Source organism: Musca vetustissima, unplaced genomic scaffold (genome assembly GCF_032173495.1).
Source record: "Musca vetustissima isolate MV318-11 ecotype Yass unplaced genomic scaffold, APGP_CSIRO_Mvet_v1 utg117728, whole genome shotgun sequence".
In the NCBI taxonomy this organism is placed as follows: Eukaryota; Metazoa; Arthropoda; class Insecta; order Diptera; family Muscidae; genus Musca; species Musca vetustissima.
In genome coordinates this window covers 74,841-101,430 of record NW_026889622.1, presented here as the reverse complement: position 1 = coordinate 101,430, position 26,590 = coordinate 74,841, and the positions used below count along the sequence as shown (strand labels likewise).

The following is a 26,590-nucleotide window of genomic DNA, read 5'->3' as shown; positions in this document are numbered from 1 at the left end:
ATAAATGAAACCTGTTAACTGATTTTCCCGTTTAATTCATTCAAAATTCATGTCATCAAAAATAAATTTCCTCTTATTTTTCACCGGTTATTGCATTATTATTGAAAAATAATTGTCATTTTCATAGATCTATGGTTGCTTTTGAGAATTTGCAAAGTATCACTTTCTGAGTCTGTTCATAAAAATATGAACATAATTTACAATGTAGATCATAAAATACTTAAGAGCCTATCATAAAAATATATTTAGATTGATAAGTGCGTGTAAGTGACAATGCTTGTGTGCGATGCTGGGGTGCATGAATAATAAGGGCAATGCCCAATTGATAATGCACTCAGCAAGGGACAAACAAGCATTTCTAGTGATAAGTACACATAATAAGATAGCCTAAGATTTCTATGATGGGCTAGCTCTTAAGTGAATTTATATTTTAAATAAAATCAGAAGCGAATTAACATCTAAACTCAACACTTCTCAAACAGTGGTCCTTCGAGAGAAAAGAAGCAGCGACCGTAAACATCAAAAAAAAGAAAATATAAAATAATAATATTAAAAACAAAAAAAATATTATAAATCCTAAAGGAAGCCTAAAAGGCTCATAAAAAATAAAAGAAGCCAAAAAGGCTCAATAAAATAAAAAGCCAAAGAAAAAATAAGGAAAAAGCCAAAAAAGGCACATCAAAAATCCAAAAAAAGGCACAAAAACAAGCAAAAAACCCAAAAAAGCCAATATAGGCAAAATATTAAAAAAGTAAAAAAAAACAAAGTAAGGCAAAAACAATCCAAAAAAAAAAAAAACAAAAAAAAATGTCGGCAGATAGACATAATTTGTACAAGGTACAAAATCAGATTCTCAAAGAAATGATTGAGATTAAGTCCCCCGCAGTCAAATAGTGGAAGGAAAAATGCAGTGCTGTCACAATTTCGCAGAAGGATTATAAAGCTCTCCGATGCCATGGAAGTAGATGTTACTGGATTCTCTAGATATGATCTGGAGAATGCCAAGTCTACGTGGGAGAAACAATTCGAAGACATCAAGCGACTACATTTGGAATTGACTACAGACCATGGCATGGAAGAAGCCGATGAAGAATTGGAGGAGATTGAAGAAAGGATGAATACGAAAATCCAAGCAATGATTGGGAAATTATGTGGCGCAAAAGAAGAAGCGCATGCGGTGGAATTGAAAAGCATAGAGATTCCAAGTTTTAATGGAAATGTGGAGGAATGGAGTTCCTTTCACGATCTATTTAAAAAAATGATAGATGGTAATATGCAACTATCGGACGTGGAAAAGTTGTATTACCTGACAACGAACTTGAAAGGAGAAGCTTTACGATTAGTGCAGCATCTGCAAATAACTGACGCAAACTATAAGGCAGCATGGGAGTTGCTGGAAAAGCGATACAGGAGAATTTTATTCACGAGGCTAGTGGATAAGATTTTGGATCACCCCAATATAAATAGTCAATCGGCATTCAGCTTAAGGAAATTACTTGATAGCGTGAATGAGAGTGTTCACGCATTGAAGGCGATGGTAATACCGTTAGACCTTGCTGATACGATTTTAGACAGGATTATTATAAGGAAACTGGACAAAGAGGGACTTATTCAGTACGAGCAAAATGTGAAAAAGTCTAAGGACATTCAAAAACTTGCAGACTTGCTGGACTTCCTGGAACAGCAATATCAAGCATTGGAAGCAGCAGCAGACAGAAGACAATACGTTCCAGGAGTGTTCAACCAGCAAGACAGATCCGAAAATGCGGAGAAGAGGTTATGCAGATTTTGCAAGCTGGTTGGTCATGACATTGTGGCGTGTAGGAAATTTGCGGCTCAATCATCGAACGAGCGATATAGTTGGGTAAAGTCAGCCCAGTTATGCCTAAAGTGCCTGAAGCACGGAAAAGAGAAGAGGTGTCTGGGCGATGGTAAATGTCGGAAATGTGGATTGAGTCATAACACACTGATCCATTTGGATAAAGTAAGCAACTCTAAGCCAATGACAACCAACACAGCAGCAAATGTTCTCCTGGCAACAGCCCAAGTCCGAGTAAGGTCTTTACATGGCGAGTACATAACATTAAGGGCTTTAATGGACCAAGTATCACAAATAACGTCGGTATCAGAGGATGCAGCGCAGCTACTGCAACTACCAAAGAGGAAGGCCGATATGAAGCTAGGAGGTCTCGGAGAGACTATTGTGGGAGTGGCAAAATCAAAAGTATTGCTCGAAATAAGACCGTGATTTTTCAGCAGTACTAAAATCAATGTCGAAGCCCTAGTTCTGCCGAAATTAGCATCAGCTCATCCTGATAGCAGCTTCCAGTACAACATTCAACGATGGAGAAACGTAAATCTGGCCGATCCAAATTTCAACAAGTCAGAAAGGATCGAGCTGGTGATTGGGGCTGACATATTCCCGCAAATATTGGAAGAAGGAGTTCGGGATGATGCAGCGATCGTGGGCCAGAACACGAAATTGGGCTGGATTCTTTCGGGAACTATACGAACGAAGCCTTTGAAGAACAACATAAGGTCCGTTGCGACAACAACTATTGAGAGGTTTTGAGAAATGGAGGAGATAGAAAACGACGAAGTTATCCCGGAAGACGAGTATTGTTTAAAACTCTACGAGGAGACAACGCGAGTAGACGACTCGGGAAGATTTGTGGTCAGATTGCCGTTTATTGACGATAAGGAGTTGGGAGAATCACATAAACGAGCAATGGCGAGATTTTTATGTTTGGAGAAAAGACTGGAACAATGTGTACAGAGTTGAGAGCGGAATATGAGAAAACAATACATGAGCTAATATCAATGGGACATATTGTAAAAGCCGATCAGAAAAAACAGGGGAAGTATTATATGCCACATCAAGCGGTTGTACGCGAAACACGCCGTACCACAAAAGTTAGAGTCGTGTTCGATGCATCATCGAAAACATCGAATGGAAGGCCGTTAAACGATATACTTCATACGGGTCCAAAGCTACAGAAAGACATATTCGACATAATCACCAAATGGAGATTGTGGAAGTTTGTTATATCAGCCGATGTGGAAAAGATGTTCCGACAGATTAGAGTTGAAGAGGAAGACCAGGACTACCAATATGTACTCTGGAGAGATGGAAAGTCCGAGCCCGTACAACAATATAAACTCACCACAGTCACATATGACACAGCGCACCTTTTTTGGCAATAAGGACGCTCATTGAAATTGGAAAGAGAAGTACGAATGGGGACATTGGCAAAAGAATAATCGAAGATTTCTACATGGACGATCTTCTGACTGGAGCACACTCAAAGAAAGAATGTCAGAATATCCAAAAACAAATAGCGAAAGAGCTGGAGACTTATGGATTTCATCTAAGGAAGTGGATCGCAAATACCCCAGATGTTTTGTGTGCGATAAATAGAAGAGAGGAAAATGAAGTTCTGCAGATACAAGAAGATGAGTGTCTGAAAACATTAGGGCTACAATGGAACCCAACCATGGATTGCTTCACATTCAACATTAAAATAGGTGATGAAGACAAAATAACAAAGAGGTTGGCATTGTCAAGCCTGGCAAAGATTTTTGATCCGTTGGGTTGGCTAACCCCAGTCACAGTAACAGCCAAGTTATTCATTCAACATTTATGGACACAACATATTGAATGGGACTCACCATTAGATGAAGATTTGAGTATGGAATGGAGTAAATTTCAACAAAGTCTCCACAACTTGCAGAATTTGCAGATACCAAGATGGTTTCAAGTAACACCTTCCAGTGGATTACAACTGCATGGATTTGCAGATGCATCAGAAAAGGCTTACGCAGCAGTAGTGTACCTGAAGGTGGGGTCCAAGGTAACAATAGTGGCCGCTAAAAGCAAGGTCAATCCAATAAAAAATGCCAAAACTCTCCCAAAGTTGGAATTAAGTGCTGCACACCTGCTGGCAAAGCTGCTCCAAAAAATTAGAAAAAACTTTAACTTCAACGGCAAAGATATACGCATGGAGCGATTCAATGATCACGCTAGCATGGATAAGCAACTCAAAAAATAAAGACAAATTTATTAGAAATAGAGTGGTGGATATTTTGGAAAGAATACCAGATGCAAACTGGGGATATATTTTAAATCTAAGGAAAATCCAGCAGATATAGGATCAAGAGGCGTTCCCCCCGAGATTTTAGTTACCAATGAGATATGGTGGAATGGACCTGCATGGCTAATAAAGGATGAACGCGATTGGCCCAAAACGGACGCAAAGACAGCAGTGGTAGCCACAACGAGGATTGCTACGATATAAAATAGTGTGTATGAAAAACTTATGAAATTTTCATCATACAAAAAGCAAGAGAGAGTTATGGTGTACATATTGCGGTTTATTAAAGCATCAAGAGGAATTAAAGCAGAAAAGGAGTATTTAACAGCGATGGAACTAGAAGAAGCTGAAATTGAAGAGCTAGAATGGCCAGCTGAAATGAAACAACTAAAATCATCAGGAGTCGTGGACCATCGGAGTAAATTAGCTTCATTACACCCGCAGTTGGACACATTTGGAGTGATGAGAGTTGGAGGAAGACTTCAGTATTCATCGTTGCCGTATAGCCAGAAGCATCCAATAATTATTCAAAAATCAAAATTAGCGGAAAACATCATTCAACAGGCCCATTCAGAAACATTGCATGGAGGAGTTCGAGTGATGGAAAACATGATCCGAAGGAAGTACTGGATTATCGGAGCAAAAAGCAGAATAAAGTTATGTTTAAGACGCTGCCCAAAACTCAACACTTCTCAAACAGAGTCGATTTATGCATGTCCGTCCGTCTGTTGAAGATAAATTGTAAACAACGTGCAGGTCGCATTTATAATCCGATTTAGATGCAATTTGGTACACATAATTTATTCGGCCCAAGGGCGAACTCTATTGAAATTGAGAAAAATCGGTTCAAATTAGATATAGCTCCCATATATATTTTCGTCCGATTTTATCTAAATGGTGCACCGAAGTCCATATACATTTTTTTAAATGGTGCAGAAAAGCCACTATATATTTTTCGTCTGTTAGGATACATATGTAGAATACATCAAAGTGGGGAAGGGTATCATATAGTCGGCCCAGTCCGACTTTATTATATTGCGGTTTATTAAAGCATCAAGAGGAATTAAAGCAGAAAAGGAGTATTTTACAGCGATGGAACTAGAAGAAGCTGAAATTAGAATTATTAACCTTCATCAAGAGCTAGAATGGCCAGCTGAAATGAAACAACTAAAATCATCAGGAGTCGTGGACCATCGGAGTAAATTAGCTTCATTACACCCGCAGTTGGACACATTTGGGGTGATGAGAGTTGGAGGAAGACTTCAGTATTCATCGTTGCCGTATAGCCAGAAGCATCCAATAATTATTCAAAAATCAAAATTAGCGGAAAACATCATTCAACAGGCCCATTCAGAAACATTGCATGGAGGAGTTCGAGTGATGGAAAACATGATCCGAAGGAAGTACTGGATTATCGGAGCAAAAAGCAGAATAAAGTTATGTTTAAGACGCTGCCCAAAATGTATCCGATATCGAGCCGAAGTAAGGAATCAGCTGAAGGGTGATCTTCCGGCATGTAGAGTGAATATAAACAATCCCTTTCAGCATTGTGGAGTTGATTATGCAGGACCGATTCAAATGAAATGCTCCAGAACTAGGGGAACAAAAACCATGAAAGGCAGTTCATTTAGAGGCAGTGAGTGAGCTGACGACGGATGCATTCCTGGCAGCGCTGAGAAGATTATTTGCAAGAAGAGGCAAGGCAAGCGATATCTATTCGGATAACGGGACGAACTTGGTAGGGGCTTCAAAGCAGTTGGACAAAGATTATGCCGATGCTATCAGAAATAATACCAAATTAGCACCTATTTTGGAAAATGAACAAATAAAGGGGCACTTTATTCCCCCGGCAGCTCCTCACTTTGGAGGAATATGGGAGGCAGCTGTGAAGTCAATGAAACATCACCTTAAAAGAATTATTGGGGAAACGAAGTTGACGTATGAAGAAATTAGCACAGTGCTATCACAAATTGAAGCAGTCCTAAATTCTAGACCGTTACATGAACTCGGTGGCAGTATAGAAGAGATCGATACGATAACACCAGGACATTTTTAATAGGGCGACCATTATTAGAGGCTCCAGCGAAAATTGATGAAGGGAACTTGGGATGCGTTAACAGGGGGAAACTACTGCAAAAAATAAAAAACATTTTTGGAAAAAGTGGAAAGAAGAATATTTGACATCACTGCAAGCTAGAATGAAATGGAGAAGAAAAGATCGGAATCTGGAGGTGGGGCAAGTGGCGATAGTGCGAAACGAAGAAACGCACCCAGCTCGCTGGCCATTAGCAAAGGTCAACGATATACATAAGGGCAAAGATGGAGTGGTAAGAGTGGTGACAGTTAAGACAGAGAACGGAGAATTGAAGAGACCTGTCCACAAATTATGTCCGTTAGAGCACGTAGAGGAATCCCCATCATCCCTGGATGATGATGACTATGGTGATGAACATGTGCATGCTGATGTCGACTAAAGCAGCAATCGTACAAGAATTGAATAGTACCTCAGCAATGTATTTGGATCCTATATCCCAAATTCATATGGCCTCATCTTCATGGAACATGGTAATTCATTTCGAAATGAAACCCTACTTGGATACGTTAGAGCTTGCAGCAAGATTGTTAAGCACGTCAAAAGAGATATGCCCAAAAGAGATATGTACAAAATACGTAAAATCAAGGCAAATAACCGTTTATTTGTGAGAGAAGATAGACGTCAAAGAAGAGGAGCTCCATTGAAGTTTGTAGGCGCTTTTCAGCATTGGACTTTCGGAGTAATGGACGACGAAGATCGATTGGCGATGGAGAATAATATGAAGAACCTATTGGCCAACCAACATGACTTAAAAGAATTAGCAACAAAGCAGACATCAGTAGTTGATTCTACGATCAATCTGCTAAAAATGACAACGGATGAAGTCAATTCACACTTTACGGAAATAAAGTGCAAAATTGAAAATATCAGCGCAACAATGAACGGGAAACATTTTGTTTATAGGGAATCCATTCGGTTCTTTATAATCACAAAGGAGATACGCGAGCGCATAGCTGAATGTGACGAAGTGCAGAAAGAGGTCATTGACGTACTGCTGGACGTTAATAGTGGTCAAGTACACCCCGTACTCCTTAGCCCCAGTCAACTGTATTCAGAAATAATGCAGATTCGCAATTCGCTGCCCGAAAAGTATGTTTTACCCGGTAAAAGTACAGGAACAGAACTGAAGGAGGTTCTGCACTTAATGAGAGGCCATGGAATGTTCGTGGACACTCAGTTAGTAGTCAACCTGAAAATACCACTCTTTAATCGACGGTCGTCTCAATTGTATAAGGTAATTCCGATCCCGTTTGAACAAAATTACACGACTATGATAGCGAGAATTAAGGCGCCATATATAGTGTACAATTTCGAGTTAGACTCATTCCACTACTTGACGCAGGCCAGGTTGAACGAGTGTAAAAGTACCTTAAGCGAGGAAATTGTGTGCGAGGAGAATCATCCATGGAGAGATGCTTCCACAAATAATTTCGAGCAAGCACCTCTGAGGCCACACATCGAGCTAAAGTGTACCTATGATGAAGTGAAGAACAGCCCATATTTTATACAGCTAAGACGCAAAGAAAACTGGTTGTTCAAGATATTCGCTAACACAACGGTTCATCTGCAATGTTCGGACAGGCAGCAAACACTATTGGAGCTGCTACAGCAAGGCATTTTACAGCTAGAGCCAGACTGCACGGCGAGGATAGATATGACAACATTGGTGGCGGGGCATAAACAAAGGAAGGAATTAGTGTCTCAATTTCACTCGGTTCTTTTGAAAGATGTGAGCCCAACGGAAAAGGAGAGCATAAAACCACTGGGAAGTACATTTCCCAGTGCAGAAATCAAGCAACTGAAGAAGGTCGTGGATAGCCTAAAAGAGGAAAACATAAAATTAAGAGGCTTGGGGTTCCATTATTGGTCTGGCCACTTAGCATTTATATTAGTTTTAATATTGTCATTAATTCTTGTAATAATAGTTTTAAGAAAAATTATAAAGAAAAACCGAATCGCAGCGATTCCGTTCCCAATGGTGCCGAATGTATAAGCAGTCTATTTGCCGGCCGGGAGAATGTTCATAAAAATATGAACATAATTTACAATGTAGATCATAAAATACTTAAGTGCCTATCATAAAAATATATTTAGATTGATAAGTGCGTGTAAGTGATAATGCTTGTGTGCGACGCTGGTGTACATGAATAATAAAGGCAATGCCCAACTGATAATGCACTTAGCAAGGGACAAACAAGCATTTCTAGTGATAAGTACACATAATAAGATATCCTAAGATTTCTATGACGGGCTAGCTCTTAAGTGAATTTATATTTTAAATAAAATCAGAAGCGAATTAACATCTAAACTCAACACTTCTCAAACAGAGTCGATTTATGCATGTCCGTCCGTCTGTTGAAGATAAATTGTAAACAACGTGCAGGTCGCATTTATAATCCGATTTAGATGCAATTTGGTACACATAATTTATTCGGCCCAAGGGCGAACTCTATTGAAATTGAGAAAAATCGGTTCAAATTAGATATAGCTCCCATATATATTTTCGTCCGATTTTATCTAAATGATGCACCGAAGTCCACTATATATTTTTCGTCTGTTAGGATACATATGTAGAATACATCAAAGTGGGGAAGGGTATCATATAGTCGGCCCAGTCCGACTTTATTACCTTCCTTTTACATACATATGTGACATCATTTATGAAAAACATTTGGGAACATCTCTACTAATTGAAAACATATGTTTATTGCTACGGAAAAATCACGAGAAATCGTAAGTTTTTAATTTGTATTTGATAATAACACTGGAAATTAATTTCACCCAATTATGAATGATTTCTGTAAATGAACCAACAGTTCAATTAAGCGGGTATCGGATAATTGGTTTCTGGGTTAATTGAACAACAAATTGTGCAAATTTTGATGTGTAATTAACCGAAAAATACTGTATATGTTTGAACTCGTTTATGAAATCGTGTAAATAGCAATTTACACTAAATGGTTTATTATTTCCTACATAAATTCCTATAGGAAAAACTTTTGCATTGCCAATTATTTTTACCAAAATTGGCCACAATATCGTACTGGAGGATTTATACAGAGGTAGACCATCTACATTTATATCTAAATATAAAATTTCGCAATATTTTATTATACTTTGTAGTTTTAAAAGTTGATTTTTACTCCTACATGGAGGTATGAACCTGTTGATACAGTTCTAATTGTACAAGAATGTATTTTTTAGTGTCTTACATGGTACTGGAAAACTAATATTTTCAGAAGAAATAACGTCAAAACTCTGCCTAGAAATATTATGTTTAATTGCCCAATGTTTTAGTTTACTATCTAAATTTGATTGGGTTTGCACCAAGTATTCTTTATGAAAACTAAGATCTGCACTAAGATTATTATTTTGTCCAATTGCACAAAGGTTTTTTCTTTTGCTAATATTCTTCTCCAATGTCTTTTAGAATACACTCTAGAAACGTATGTCTTTACTGATCCCAGACACAAACAAAACTTAAAAATGTATGCTGCCACACGAGGGCGTCGGCAGATAACGGGACTTGAAAAATAAAAATCAAGAAAAAAGTGAAACATTCCATTACTTTACCGCATCAATTGGGAAACGAGTAGGTAACTAGTATGATTTTTGTCAATTGAAATTACCCTCTCGTTACCTAGGGATATATTATATAATGTATCTTCTATAATGTATTTAATGATATAACTTTTTGTTCAATTATATTATTTTTCTGTATTCTTACGGGTACATTATATAATGTAATTATTATAATGCATTACTAAATCGATTCTCAATGTAATACGTTCTCACTGGGGTGGTAAGGCAGAAAAGTGTGGAAGAATTTTAGAAGACTTCTTCTAAACATACTGAGCCACCACACGTGTTATTTAGAATATTGTGATGAATTGAAAATGATATATTTTTCTAGAACTGAACTTTACATTCATGTACAATATTTAGAGAGTTCTACCCACATTTTCTCCCAATTGACCGAAGTTTACCATTTTGGATTATTGATGGATAGAACATTTTGTCGCACAAAACATAAATATTTGTTTTCAAACAGGTATAAAAAAATAATTGAAAAGTTCAGACATTTTACAAAGAAAACCTTGGTACAGATTTTACCAAGTTTTCCTTGTAAAATGCCGGTCATATAGAGGTCATACCATAATTTCACAAAACGATCCCGGATATAAGCACATCTCATATAAGAAAAAATCGCCAAAAAGAAAGATGATCAAAAACGCCAAACCTCTTTACATCTCCTCAGAGTAAGAATTGCTTCATTTAAGAAAAACGATATAAAAATGTTTGTCAAACACCAAAGCTGACAAAGGTATTTGAAAACGTTTCATATAAGCAAAGATGTAAGATAATTGACCAATTTATTATTTCGTTTGTTTAATAAAATGTTTCTCTTTAAAACACGCTTTTCATTTAAACATTATACGTTAAGAGAATATACTCATAAGAAAGATTTCTTATATGCGTATGCACGCTTATATGAAACAACTTTCTTATATCCGTTAATTCCATATAAGAAAAAACGCATATATCCGATATTTACTTTGTCTAACGTGTCCTTAGAGTAAATTAGATTAATATTAGGTCCATCCGTTGATTCATATTAGGTAAATCTGTTGACAAATTCAATGGATGCGGATTGTAGTGAACATTTTATATCCCCGCCTCACTATCTTTATTCACACAATATCAGTTTTCCCCCGGAGAGAATAAAAGGTGCATATTTAGCTGGTCCGATAGAGATTCAATCAAACACTGATAGGTACTGTAAGATAACTTAGAGTTGTGTAAGAGATTATCCCACGAGAAGAAAAGTCGTTTTGTGGTTTCACAACACTTGAATTTAACGCTATCTTTTGTATGTTCTACTATTTCTGTTTTATATTGGGAATAATTTTATGACAAAATATGTACGAGTGTTCGTACATACATTATAAACAAGTGCGATTACACAGCAGCGATCGTTCATTGCGTTGATGATTGAAATGCTCGCGAAGACACAAAACAACAAACGTTCGAGAATGCAATAGTAGTTGGACATGTGTGGAATAATAATTTGCACACTCATTCATTCGAGGTGTGTTTACTTTTTTGTTTATTGTTGTTTTTATAGACGCTCGCGTCTGTTCTCGAACATTAGATTTTTATCGACGACGTTTGCAGTTTTTGCAGATCGCAAGTCATTCTAAATGCTTGTGCACCCTTTGTAACTTTATCATTCACAATAAATTAAAAACAATCTAAATTTCGCCGTGAGCGTATCAATCACCCTGAAATCAATCAAAAGTAGAAAATTGTTCCGCCTGATAATTGAAAATCTTAACATAATTAAATATTTTTTTAATGGAAAATACGCGCAAAAATTATGCAAATTGAGATTGAAACTAAGAACTAACGATACAACAACCACATGAAAATTTGTTGTTGTAAGTTATACTAGTGTCAACGTCATTTGACAGAAAAATGCAAACAAACAAACAAATTATATTTATTTTGAAAATGAAATATTTTCAAACTTCCCCAGCAGGCAGATTGAGTAAATTGAGTTCCTTTCCTCCAACTCTATTAAAACATAATTTTTCAAATTCATATTGACACTAGTATTACGTTGGAATCATTAGGCCTTGTGGTAGAAGTATGACGCTTATATCAATTAATAATATATGAAAAAAATCCATGCGAAATTAATGTTATAGGTGGTAGAGCAATGTCTTGTAAAAATGAATAACATTCTGTAACGTTATATTGGGTTTAATTTAGTTATTGGGGCAGGAATTAGATGGGTATTTACCTTCAAATGGTTCCAATAAAGGGTTCAAATCTAATCTCAAAATTAAAGCTTTTATTTCTCGTGGCACACAATTCTATTGACTACAATCCACGTGTTCTTGACCTTGTTTTTATTTAATCAGCTTACAGAGTTAGCATTACAAGATTCGACAGTTTTTCAAAAATATTATACTGCAGCTTCTGGTATTAAATTGCTGGTGGCTGTTTTTATATTAATATATATTTTATTTCTTTGGAAATTGGTCCCACATCAGAAATTTACTCCTCTTTATAATCACAATTCAACAAATTGCTAGTACGTTGTTCCAACTGTACTCTTAGAAGTCTTTTCCTGCGAAATTCCGTCTGAACACAATTTCACCTTCAGAAAACTTGGTAGGTCTACTTAGATTGTAATTATTTTTACTAATTTGATAGGCATGTTCTAAATTTTGGATTACCTGTTTCTTTATTAATCTAACATTATCGATACTGTCGGAACCTTCCTATAGTAAATCCAATTTCTTCAACAGTTCATAGTTTTTACCATGCGCTACCATCTACTGACCAAAGGTAGTAAGTTGAAAATCTTATGCAACGAGAAATCTTATGGTACGAACTCATCAAAAGCAACACCAATCTCAATTATGGTACATTTTCAATTTCATTGATCGTTGTTAGCTTGAGGTGAGTATATGGCGGTGAGTGTATGATTTATTCCATACTTCGTTAGAAATTCTGCAAAATGGATCGATCGAGATTCAGGTCAATTGTCAGTTAAAGTGGTCTATGGTACAAAATAAATGGAAAACACTATTTGCATATTTTTTTTTTTAATAATGAAGATATCGAAATTCTGATTGGACACAAATTCGTTTCAAAGGATTTAGAATTATTTGAAGGGTTCATATTTTTTAATTTTTTGCATATTTGCATATTTTGCATATGCACGAGATATGCAAAAAATATGCAAAATATGCAAAAAATATGCAAAATATGCAAAAAATATGCAAAATATGCAAAATATATGCAAAATATGCAAAAAATATGCAAAATATGCAAAATATATGCAAAATATGCAAAAAATATGCAAAATATGCTAGGTCGATATGCAATAAATATGCAAAATATATGCATAAAATATGCAAAATATATGCTAAAATATGCAATAATATGCACGGTATGCTAGGTCGATATGCTATAAATATGCAAAAATATGCAAAATATGCAAAAATATGCAGAATATGCAAAATATGGAAAAACATGCAAATATATGCAAAATATGGAAAATATGCAAAAATATGCAAAAATATGCAAAATATGCAAAAATATGCAGAATATGCAAAACTATGCAAAATATGGAAAAACATGCAAATATATGCAAAATATGGAAAAATATGCAAAATATGCAAAAATATGCAAAATATATGCAAAAAATGCAAAATATGCAAAATATGCAAACATATGCAAAATATGCAAAAATATGCAAAATATGCAAAAATATGCAAAATATGCAAAAATATGCAGAATATGCAAAACCATGCAAAATATGGAAAAACATGCAAATATATGCAAAATATGGAAAAATATGCAAAATATGCAAAAATATGCAAAATATGCAAACATATGCAAAATATGCAAAAATATGCAAAAATATGCAAAATATATGCAAAGTATGCAAAATATATGCAAAGTATGCAAAATATGCAAACATATGCAAAATATGCAAAAATATTCAAAAATATGCAAAATATGCAAAATATATGCAAAATATGCAAAATATGCAAAATATATGCAAAATATATGCAAAATATGCAAAATATATGCAAAATATGCAAAATATATGCAAAATATGCAAAAATATGCAAAATATATGCAAAATATAAAATATATGCAAAATATGCAAACATATGCAAAATATATGCAAAATATATATATTCAAAAATATGCAAAATATATGCAAAATATACATATGCAAAATATGCAAACATATGCAAAATATGCAAACATATGCAAAATATGCAAACATATGCAAAATATGCAAACATATGCAAAAATATGCAAAATATACAAAAAAATATGCACGGTATGCTAGGTCGATATGCGAGAAATATGCAAAAAATATGAAAAATATAGGCAAAAATATGCAAAATATGTGCAAATATGAGCAACATATTTCACATATGCAATCATTTTAATCAAAAAAAAAAAAAAAACAGGTTAGTTTTCGAATTTGTGTGCTTTCTTTATTTTTAACCTATAGAAATCTAATTGTGTATGTATGCGTTTCATGGTTCAACTGTTAGATTTTTGGGGCATTATGAAAAATTTGCTAAATATATGTATTAAACATGCAAACATATATAACTATTATATGGCGATATACTAAAACGTGGACCGATATATCCCATTTCCAATACCAAACATCCTAGGAGTAATAATAATATATGTGCAAAATTTCAAAGTTCTATCTTTAATATTGCGACCTAGCATACCGTGCATATATTTTGCATATTTTTGCATATTTTGCATATGTTTGCATATTTTGCATATATTTTGCACATTTCTGCATATTTTGCATATATTTTGCATTTTTTGCATATTTTTGCATATGTTTGCATATTTTTGCATATTTTTGCATATTTTGCATATGTTTGCATATATTTTGCATATTTTTGCATATGTTTGCATATTTTGCATATTTTTGCATATTTTGCATATTTTTGCATATTTCTGCATATTTTGCATATATTTTGCATTTTTTGCATATTTTTGCATATGTTTGCATATTTTGCATATTTTTGCATATTTTGCATATTTTTGCATATTTTGCATATTTTGCATATTTTGCATATATTTTGCATATTTTTGCATATTTTGCATATTTTGCATATATTTTGCATATTTCTGCATATTTTGCATATATTTTGCATTTTTTGCATATTTTGCATATTTTTGCATATGTTTGCATATTTTGCATATATTTTGCATATTTTTTGCATTTTTTGCATATTTTGCTTATTTTTGCATATGTTTGCATATTTTGCATATTTTGCATATTTTTGCATATTTTGCATATATTTTGCATATTTTGCATATTTTTGCATATTTTGCATATTTTTGCATATATTTTGAATATTTTTGCATATTTTGCATATGTTTGCATATTTTGCATATTTTTGCATATTTTACATATGTTTGCATATATTTTGCATATTTTTGCATATTTTGCATATATTTTGCATATTTTTGCATATTTTGCATATTTTTGCATATTTTGCATATTTTGCATATATTTTGCATATTTTTGCATATTTTTGCATATTTTGCATATCGACAATGCATATTTTGTATATTTTTTGCATATATTTATCGCATATCGACCTAGAATACCGTGCATATTTTTTGCATATTTTGCATATTTTTGCATATTTTTTGCATATTTTGCATATTTTTTGCATATTTTGCATATTTTGCATATTTTTTGCATATTTTGCATATTTTTGCATATTTTTTGCATATATTTTGCATATTTTTTGCATATATTTTTGCATATTTTTTGCCCCAAATTTTTAAAGCATGAAACGCCTAAATACAAAATTTGAGTCCAATCGGATAAATAGCTGGATGTAGCTGAAGTGGACATTTTTCGCAATGTCTTAAACAACGGATACTTGAGGTCGGGAAAATTATTTTGATTAGAATCAATAGTTTTTATTAATTGCCAATATTCGCCGATGAAAAATGAGCATACGTTAAATCTATATCTGGTTCTGTCATATCTAAAGAAATATCGAACTTCCTTCATCATATTTACATTTAAAAATATTCAAAGTCAAACCAGCTTTTATACCCTCAACCACAGTATCGAGGGTATATTAATTTTATTTTTCCGTTTGTAACTCATCGAAATAATCATTTCCGACCCTATAAAGTAAATATATTCATGATCAGCGTGAAATTCTATGACGAAATAGCCATGTCCGCACTATTAAAATTGTAGAGTAAGTGGATTTCTCGAAATCAGATGTTAAATTGTTTTTATAATATATAATCCCTTACAGCCCTACGTTGGGCGCCATTTTGTAATGGTATGCCTGTTGTTTTGGAAAATGTTGTTTTAGCAATAAACGTCACAGAATATTCAACGACCAGCACGTGCTTCCAATATATGTAGGAATAAACTCAAAGTGATATAAAGTGATAGGTGTCCCTAACTCTTCCCATCCTTTGTTAGGAAATTTCAAAATTTTAATATTGGTTGGGGAAAAAGAAATCTTTTATTGTTTCGGCAAATGGCTGTACTGATAGATTTTACGTAAAATATCGGTCAAAAAATTTATGGTCGTTGGAAGGGTAATATTTCGCAATAAAAAAAATATGTTTTTGGTTTTTGTTTGGTGCATTCAGTTGTGAGTTACAGGGTGTTAAAAATGGAAATTCGGTACATTTTACAAAATTGTGAATGGTGTTTATGGTTACGATTCTGTAATAGCCAATTATGTGCAATTTTGGTTTCGTAGATTCCGTTCAGGAATTTTTGATGTTATAGATACACCTCGCAAAATTAGACCGGTCGTCGAAAATGTCGATAAAATCGAAGAAATTCCTTTAAAATGGCAACAAATCATACAGCAAAACAGTGTATATTTGGCCCAAATCGGATAATGGATTTCTTTTTTCCCATCCTAATATAACCCCGAAAATGCAAAGGTTACTTTAAGGTTTATTAATAACTAATTTTTTTAAAATAATTTAATTTTATGAAAATATATTAAATCGAAATTAATTATAATCTGCTTAACCACTAATAATAATATTATTTCATCAGACCTGGTGGTAGAAGTATGCCGCTTATATCAATTAATAATTTGTAAAAAATGCATGCGAAACTAATGTTAAATATATATAAGTTATAATATAGGTGGCAGAACTTGTCTTGAAAAAATTAATAACATTCTGGAACGTTATATTGGGTTTAATTTAGTTATTGGAACAGTAGGCCCATTCTGTAACCTTTTATTTATTTTATATTGTTTTTTTTTTACAACAATTTCATTTGTTTGTTTTTTTTTTTGTTTTTACAATAACAAAAGAAGTTTAAACAATATCGATAGTTGTTAAAAGTTACAGAATAAGCCCACAGGAATTATTTATTAGGCCTTCCTACAAAGGGTTCCAATAAACTATTTTATAAATTTCTCAAGGCTAATATCAAAAAAAAAAAAAAAAAAAATAAATAAATTGTGCCTTTATTTTTCCTGGCGTTGTGGAACACAATTCTATTGATTTCAATCCACGTGATCTTGATCTCGCCTTTATTTCTCCAGCTTACAGAGTAAGCATTACAGGATTCGGCAGTTTTTTTAATAATAGCTCTCTCTGTTTACTCGATATTTGGTAACAATTGTTAGCAAATGTTACTAAATGTTGTCTGTTTACCCAAAAATCCAGTAAAAGAGAGTCAAGTGAGAGAGCAAGTTTGACAGTTCAACAACAACAAACTTGCTGGAGTTTACTGAAAGAATTGTATGCAGTAAGTAAGATTTTGCAAACTCAGCCATTTTTGGATCAGCTGTTTTATGACCAAACACAACAATTTTTCAATACATTTTTTTTTTTAGTTTTCAAAGTTCATATAAAATGATTTCTTGAATCAGCTGCTTATTTGCTGAATCTTACTAAATGTTGTCTGTTTACTTTTCTCAGTATTATCGCAAAAAAGAGTAAAAATGGCTTACTCTCTGAACTAGAACTTACTGAGTAAATGTTACTGGAAAAGTAACCAGACACACCTAATATTATACTGCAGCTTCTGGTTGGCTGTTTCTATAATTATATATATTTTATTCATAATTCAACAAATTATAGTACGGCAATTGTACTCCTAGAAGTCTTTTCCAACAATCCGCATTTCTTTCTTTAGCAGTTCTCGCCAAACCTGTCATATTGCAACAACTTATATGGAAGAAGCATTAACAAAGCATGGAGAACAATATAGTGATTTGATCAGAGAGGAAGAGTTTATTGCATGTTCGAAAATGAGAGAACAATAATGATTTAGTAGTAATCCAGTGGGAAAATGTAATCGATGGTAAAAGAACCGGTAATTTACAGCCACTATGATTTGTTGATTACAATATGCATTAGTCGTAACACGCTGCATGTCCTACGAAGATAATATATTCCTCTATACTATGCAAATAATGCATAATGTAATCGATGAGTGATTATATATTCGTTTATAGGTCCTTAGTGATATGTTAAATAATTTATTCTCGAAATGTCATTAAATAATTTGTTGATTTTAAATGAAAAACAGTTTTATTCAAATATTTTATAATTACAAATACAACGATTTTACATTAAGTTTTAAATGGAACATTTTTGGGCACAGGCAATACAAATATGTTCATAATTCGATGCCACCGAAGAATAGTATGCTAAGTCTGAAAAGTGAGTTTTTCAAGAGAATCTCTCAAAGTTTACGGGCGTTATCTCGGGAGCGGTGTGAGATAAAACATTGAGTGCTTTACTGATTTTAACGAAATTTAAATATAACTTTGGTAGCACGTCTAAATTTAACATTTTTCTAGCAGATTATAACTAAAAACGACTTGGAATACTTTAGCATGGACAAACATTTTATAAGAAGTCGGCTAAGTCGACTTAGCATGTTTTGTTATGGACCTTTCTATTCTGATTACTCGTCTATGTATACTTAATATGTTCTGGTTTGGAACAAAATGGTGATACATTTTATTGCCATTATACTTAGACGAACTAAGATTATAATATATAATTAAAACAAGTGAAAAAGCGTTAAGTTCGGCCGGGCCGAATTTTGGTTATCCTCCACCATAGATATACTGACAGGTAATATAGGGGAAATATCAAAAAGTGGACCTATACCGACATTTTTACAAACCGATTATGTAAACCATAATACAAATTTCAGAAATTTTTTAATGGATAATTATTCCCTCAGCCTTATGTCTGATAAGGGTGTATACACTTTGACGCGGTGAAAATGTGCCTCATGGAAATATTGTTTCTAGACTCCATGTTTCTTTGGACCAAATTAGTTTCAGAAAATTTTGTTTTCATCCAAACATTGCCCATCTTATTATTCTTCCAAACTTAGTTCAAGTTCGAAGATAGGGAATATCGGTCCACTCCTTCTGGTACCTCTCACACAGGGGCAAGGCCTCAATGCGGGTTATAGTTCATATATAGTTCATTATCGAACCTTACATTCTAGCTTTTTATCTCAACTTTATCTCCCCAGGTGAAATGATTACGACAGACTCTTAAAACCAAACCCAAAACGCGGAACAAATTAGATAACTATTTCACTGTAAACCAGTTAGGAAAGCAGTAAAGTCGGACGGGCCGACTTCGTGCAAATGGAAAGATATATATGGATTTTGGTGTACAATTTACATAAAATGGGACCAAACTCCTCCGCAGGTGAAATGATTACGACAGACTCTTAAAACCAAACCCAAAACGCGGAACAAATAAGATAACTATTTTACTGTAAACCAGTAAGGAAAGCAGTAAAGTCGGACGGGCCGACTTCGTGCAAATGGAGAGATATATAGGGATTTTGGAGTACCATTTACATAAAATCGGACCAAACTATATATGGGAGCTATATCTAAATCTGGACCGATTTTCACGAAACTTAGCATACATCACTCTAGACTTAATTCAATACGTTATGCCAAATTTCGTGCAAAACGAAAGATATATAGGAACTTTGGTGTATCATTCGGTCCAAAATATATATCGGAGCTATATCTAAATCTGAACCGATTTTTCCCAATTTCAATAGGGTTCGTCTTTGGGCCCAATAAATGAGATGTGCCAAATTTCATCTAAATCGGATTATAAATGCGACCTGTACTTTGTTTACAATTGAACAACAACAGACGGAGCACAGATGGATGGACGGACATGCATAAATCGACCCAGAAAGTGATTCTATGCATATTCTCAAAAGGAACTATGGGTCTATTTCGTTTCCTTTTGTCTGTTACGAACATATGCACAAAGACATAATACACTGTACCACAGTGTGGTGAAGGGTATAAAATTTATATTTTTTCTCATCTTTATTTTTCTCTTTGTTACTTAGCATAGTCTCTGTAGTTATTACTTCTCCTTTTTAGAAGCAAAATCAGATTAATAACATAATATAAAACTAAATATAAGTAACTATAACCTTTTGACATAATTTGTGCCAATTTCAGCTTTTTCCGCGCAATCATTTGTAAATTAATTAAATTAAATTGTCATGCTGACATTAAATTAAATTGTCATTCTGACAAATAGGTTTTGACAAAAGTAAATAAAAACAATTATACATTTCTTCAGGTCGAATAATTTTGAAAAGTGTCCCACATGTGAGCCTTGGTTCCTTGGGGATTTTGTTTATATTTTAAATTACAATATAATTTTCGAAGAAGTGGCTTCTTGGTAGAAAAATTGTAGGACATAAATCCCCTGTCAAACACCACAAACGCAACAGAATCTCATTTTAAATTCTAAAAAAAATTGTATTTAGCCAGGCGTTTGTAGAAAACTAATGGACAAATTCTAATACAAGCTATATAACACCATTTCCTTGATTTTGAGGGAAACAGGGGATTTAGGGGCAGATTTCCTTTTCCTTAACAACCTCCTTTTGGTATTAAATCGATCATAAGAACACACATATACATATGTATATTTGCAATCTGGAACCCAAGTTGTACTTGCGGCAAATATGTGGAACAAATTAGCGGCCGGATTTAGAACTGATTTAAGGGGACCCCCCCCCCCATTCTCGGGGTCAAAATTTTTGTTAATATAATTCGAATCTACACTGATTAAAGAATGTCTCTGCAAAGTTTCAAGTGAAAATCTTAAGAACTTTTTAAGATATATTGTGTCAGCATCAAGTGACGGCTGAAGGGCTTCTCAAACTTTAAACGCGTTTTTCTCTAAACATTTTTTTGCTAATGGCGGGCACTATAACTCAAAACCTAATAATCCAATCGGTTCCAAATTTTGCAATATAGCTCTGGTATGAACTAGGATAAAGCCAATCGGTGAAGATCTTCCTTTTTTTAACTTGGTTTTTGGTAAAAAATCGGCGATTTTCCAAAAATATTTTTTCAAAGGTCCACCATTTTGTTAATTTAACACCGTTGGAATTTTCGGATTCCGATGTTCCAGTGAGGAGTTATCATGCCCGCCATCAAAAATAAGGACTTTTCTTTAATTACAAAAAACAACAACAAAACAATAACAAAAATTTTTTGTAAATTATTTTTCTTCTCTTTTAAATCTTCAATTATATATGTGCAAAGTTACAAACCCGAACAAGCATTTGTATTCATTTACCAGCCCATTGAAAATCTTGAAAAATTAAAATCGAGAATGGGTGGAGTTCCCTTAAGCTCACGCTTCCTTGTCGTCACTTGGGGCATTAACAAATATTCCGTCCCTATAAATTCATTATTATTGCACTTTTATTAATAAAAAAATAAGAATCGAGAACAAAAGACAATATTTTAAATCGAAATGAAACGTTGACAAATATTTTTGACAATTTGCTTTACGAACAATAAAGTAAAAAGTTTAAAACCATATGATTGCCACTAACACAAACTACTGTTTGAAGTTCGAGGAAAAGCATGTTAAGTGGACTTAGAAACACTAAAAATAAAAAAAAACGACAATGCCAAGTATACATAGCGAACTCGTCATAAAAAAGTCCGTGATGTAGTATGCTAAGCTAAGGTCACACTACGCAAATATTTGACTCAAATGTCTATTTTTTGTTTGCTCCAAAAAATGTCAAAATTGCACACTCTTGATTTTGACACATTTTGTTTGCTCAAACAGTGAGCAAATAGTGTCAAATAATGAAATGGGAAAACATGTTTGACGTGTGGTCACATTGCACCATGAAACAGTTTGATCAAACTGTCAGAAAGCATAAATTTTTTTGCCAGCAAATATTGAGAGAAATTATGGCCAACTTTGATTATTTTTTAAATCCTGTCGTATATTTATAAGTTATTAATAAGGTATTTTATGCAATTGTTCTAAATAGTACAATATACATCATACCCTTACGGAATCAGCTTTTATATTAAATCGGATGTAACGTATATATGGAGGCTGTAGTTAGATCTTGCCGGGATTTGAAACAATTTGCGATTAAATTCAGCCGTGCCGAACACCAAATTAGATCCCCTTTGGTAATAAAATTCTGATTGTATCGTTTTAATGTTTGTGTAGACATATATACAAGTACAAATTTGTATGAAAATATGTTTAAAACCTACAACATAACGAAAATCGGACATTGCCATTATATCGTAGCTACATATATACAAGTATTGACCTATGTTGAACATTGCGAGGCGGTGTCTTCCCCAAAAAGAATTCGAATTCGGTTTGAAAGCGTACCTAGGGCCTGAAATTATGTTTTCCACTCATAAAAAATGCCATATTTGATTGGATAAAGTGACAAAAATGTTTTGTTTTCAAATAAAATGACGAAATTCCAACAATATTAATGCCAACGCAATGAGTTCATCAGTTTTTATTTTCCATTGTTTGGCCGTACAAGAATATTGTAAGGGCAAATAAGTACCAAAATTTACGAGAATTTAAATTAAGGACCGTAGAATCTAAAAACGTAAAGAACTTTTAAACATGCTTAGCATACTATGGTTCGGAGGCGTCGAATTGCTTTATGAAATGCAATAATAAAAAATTGAAATAAGAATATTTTTTTTATGATTTCATTACTTACACTTTTTGAAGATCAGAATCATAATTTGTGGGAATGCTGCCAAAGTAGGGTATCCAGTTTTATTGCAGTTATGTAAAGAATCAATAATTTCATTATTCGTATTTTCGACTTTGTTGAATTTGTTTTCATTTATTCAGTCATTATTGCCCATATGATAGTTGTGTATTTCTTCTTTCTGACAAAAGCTACCCTACCTTGTATAATTGTACCATGATATAATGCATCTTCTACAAGGCTAGTACTCTAAATCCACTCGATCTCAAATGTCAATTCCATTGCGTATACGTCACGTTAATCCTGTTCACAAAATCCAGTGGATTATATTTGACAATGGAATTGACATTTGAGATCGATTGGATTTCGTAAATATAAACATACCTAAATGCCTTTTACTATAATAAAAATAAGAAAAAAATTAAATATTTCATTACCTTGTCGTATTCTTTGGGAAATGAGTAGGTAATTAGTATGTATTTTTTGTCAATTGAAATTACCCTCTTGCTACCTTTGGGATATACTATATAATGTATCTAGAATAATGTCTTTAATAAAAAAAAAAACAAACAAATAAATAAATAGTGCCTTTATTTTTCCTGGCGTTGTGGAACACAATTCTATTGACTTCAATCCACGTGATCTTGATCTCGCCTTTATTTCTCCAGCTTACAGTGTCAGCATTACAGGATTCGGCAGTTTTTTAATAATAGCTTTCTCTGTTTACTCGATATTTGGTAACAATTGTTAGCAAGTGTTACTAAATTTTGTCTGTTTACCCAAAAATCCAGTAAAAGAGAGTCAAGTGAGAGAGCAAGTTTGACAGTTCAACAACAACAAACTTGCTGGAGTTTACTGAAAGAATTGTATGCAGTAAGTAAGATTTTGCAAACTCAGCCATTTTTGGATCAGCTGTTTTATGACCAAACACAACAATTTTTCAATACATTTATTTTAGTTTTCAAAGTTCATATAAAATGATTTCTTGAATCAGCAGCATATTTGCTGAATCTTACTAAATGTTGTCTGTTTACTTTTCTCAGTATTATCGCAAAAGAGAGTAAAAATGGCTTACTCTCTGAACTAGAACTTACTGAGTAAATGTTACTGGAAAAGTAACCAGACACACCTAATATTATACTGCAGCTTCTGGTTGGCTGTTTCTATAATTATATATATTTTATTCATAATTCAACAAATTATAGTACCGCAATTGTACTCCTAGAAGTCTTTTCCAACAATCCGCATTTCTTTCTTTACCAGTTCTCGCCAAACCTGTCATATTGCAACAACTTATATGGTCCTATTTCATTGTTCCTACCAAGAAGCATTAACAAAGCATGGAGAACAATATAGTGATTTGATCAGAGAGGAAGAGTCTATTGCATGTTCGAAAATGAGAGAACAATAATGATTTAGTAGTAATCCAGTGGGAAAATGTAATCGATGGTAAACGAACCGGTAATGTACAGCCACTATGATTTGTTGATTACAATATGCATTAGTCGTAACACGCTGCATGTCCTACGAAGATAATATATTCCTCTATACTATGAAAATAATACATAATGTAATCGATGAGTGATTATATATTCGTTTATAGGTCCTTAGTGATATGTTAAAAGTATCTGTAGAATGTTCCTTTTGGGCCAAATAAATTGCGCTACGCTAATTGCTTTACGCAAATTGATTTATGCTAATTGCTTTCCACAAATGACGTAATAGGTCTTTATTGATGACTCATCCTTCTCTTTTCCTCTTTGTGTGTTGTGTGATCATATTGTGTTCTATCTCTATCCCTCTTATTGTTTTGTGCCGTCCGTCTGTTCAATATTTTCTTTCGTCTTTGCCCAATGTGGTCCATTTATATGACCTTGATGACCCTGAAAATCGCCCTACGCAATTTGATTTATGTTAATTGCTTTACGCAAATGACGTAATTGGTCTGTATTGATGATTCATCCTTCTCTTTTCCTCATGGTGTCTTGTGTGATCATACGCAAATGACGTAATTGGTCTGTATTGATGACTCATCCTTCTCTTTTCCTCTTGGTGTGTTGTATGATCATATTGTGTTCTATCTCTTTCCATCTTATTGTTTTATGCCGTCCGTCTGTTCAATATTTTCTTTCGTCTTCCCCAATGTGGTCCGTTTGTATGACCTTGATGACCCTGAAAATCGCTCTACGCAAATTGATTTATGTTAATTGCTTTACGCAAATGACGTAATTGGTCTGTATTGATGACTCATCCTTCTCTTTTCCTCTTGGTGTGTTGTATGATCATATTGTGTTCTATCTCTTTCCCTCTTATTGTTTTATGCCGTCCTTCTGTTCAATATTTTCTTTCGTCTTTGCCCAATGTGGGACCTTTTGACCCCTTTTGACCTTGATGACCCTGAAAGTTTATTGGGCCCTGAAATCAATAGCGCGTGTGTCCCATATTTTTCTTTCACCCTTTGTTCCGTATATTTCCCGTAAGCTTATGTGTGTTTCCCCCTTTCCATATATTTGTTCTTCCCCTTTTGTTCCGTATATTTCCCGTAAGCTTATGTGTGTTTCCCCCTTTCCCTATCCACTTGTTTTCTTTTTTGTCTTGTCCAATGTGGTCCATTCGTATGAACTTTATGAGCCTAAATCAATACCGCTTGTGTCCCATATTTGTTCTTCCCCCCTTTCTTCCGTATTTTTTCGGTAAGCTTATATGTGTCCCCCCTTCCCTATTCACTTATTTTCGTGATGCAGTGTCGCAGTGCGCCCACCGCTCTTGCCTACATTTATCCCCCTTCTCTACCCACTTGCTTTTTTTCTTGGTTGCACAATATTGTGAAATACATGAAGCAGTGTTTCATATGATTGTCTATTGGAACAAGAATCGATCTGATCATGGGTCTTATCAGAAAGAATTTGTTTCTGTACATGAGTTCATTGATCTGTTGTTGTTGTTTCCAATATGAATCCACTGTTTGTAGTTTGTTAGAATTTACAAGATGTAATGTCTGTCCCTTGAGCCAATTTGAATCTTAAGGGAACCCCCCACCCCCCATTCTCGATTTTATTTTTTAAAGATTTTCAATGGGCTGGTAAATCAATACCAATGCTTGTTAAGGTTTGTAACTTTGCACATATATAATTGAAGATTTAAAAGAGAAGAAAAATAATTTACAAAAAAATTTTGTTATTGTTTTTTGTAATTAAAGAAAAGTCCTTATTTTTGATGGCGGGCATGATAACTCCTCACTGGAACATCGGAATCCGAAAATTCCAACGGTGTTAGAAAGAGTACATGTCTGGCTCTCGTATGAACTAGGATTATTGACTTCGCTCTAAAATTAACAAAATGGTGGACCTTTGAAAAAATATTTTTGGAAAATCGCCGATTTTTTACCAAAAACCAAGTTAAAAAAAGGAAGATCTTCACCGATTGGCTTTATCCTAGTTCATACCAGAGCTATACACTCCCAGAGAAACGTTGCAAAATTTGGAACCGATTGGATTATTAGGTTTTGAGTTATAGTGCCCGCCATTAGCAAAAAAATGTTTAGAGAAAAACGCGTTTAAAGTTTGAGAAGCCCTTCAGCCGTCACTTGATGCTGACACAATAAATCGGATATATCTTCAACAGTTCTTGAGATTTTCACTTGAAATTTTGTAGAGACATTCTTTAATCAGTGTAGATTCGAATTATATCAACAAAAATTTTGACCCCGAGAATGGGGGGGTCCCCTTAAGTCTCTTATCAAGTGTTTGTTGCTATGATTGGAGAGGCGCCCATCGTTCTATAGATTCTACCAAGACCATATGTCTGTCCCACCAT

At 33.9% G+C, this 26,590-nt stretch overlaps 2 protein-coding genes across 2 annotated transcripts; both read left to right on the top strand.

The window, feature by feature from the left end:
• The first annotated feature begins 955 nt into the window (after positions 1–955).
• Positions 956–2,248, top strand: LOC133337309 (uncharacterized). Its single transcript, XM_061545545.1, has one exon. The coding sequence runs from the start codon at positions 956–958 to the stop codon at positions 2,246–2,248; it is 1,293 nt and encodes a 430-aa protein (XP_061401529.1).
• A 518-nt stretch (positions 2,249–2,766) lies between these two features.
• LOC133337308 (uncharacterized) lies at positions 2,767–3,204 on the top strand. The gene has a single exon (XM_061545544.1). The coding sequence runs from the start codon at positions 2,767–2,769 to the stop codon at positions 3,202–3,204; it is 438 nt and encodes a 145-aa protein (XP_061401528.1).
• Positions 3,205–26,590: the final 23,386 nt, after the last annotated feature.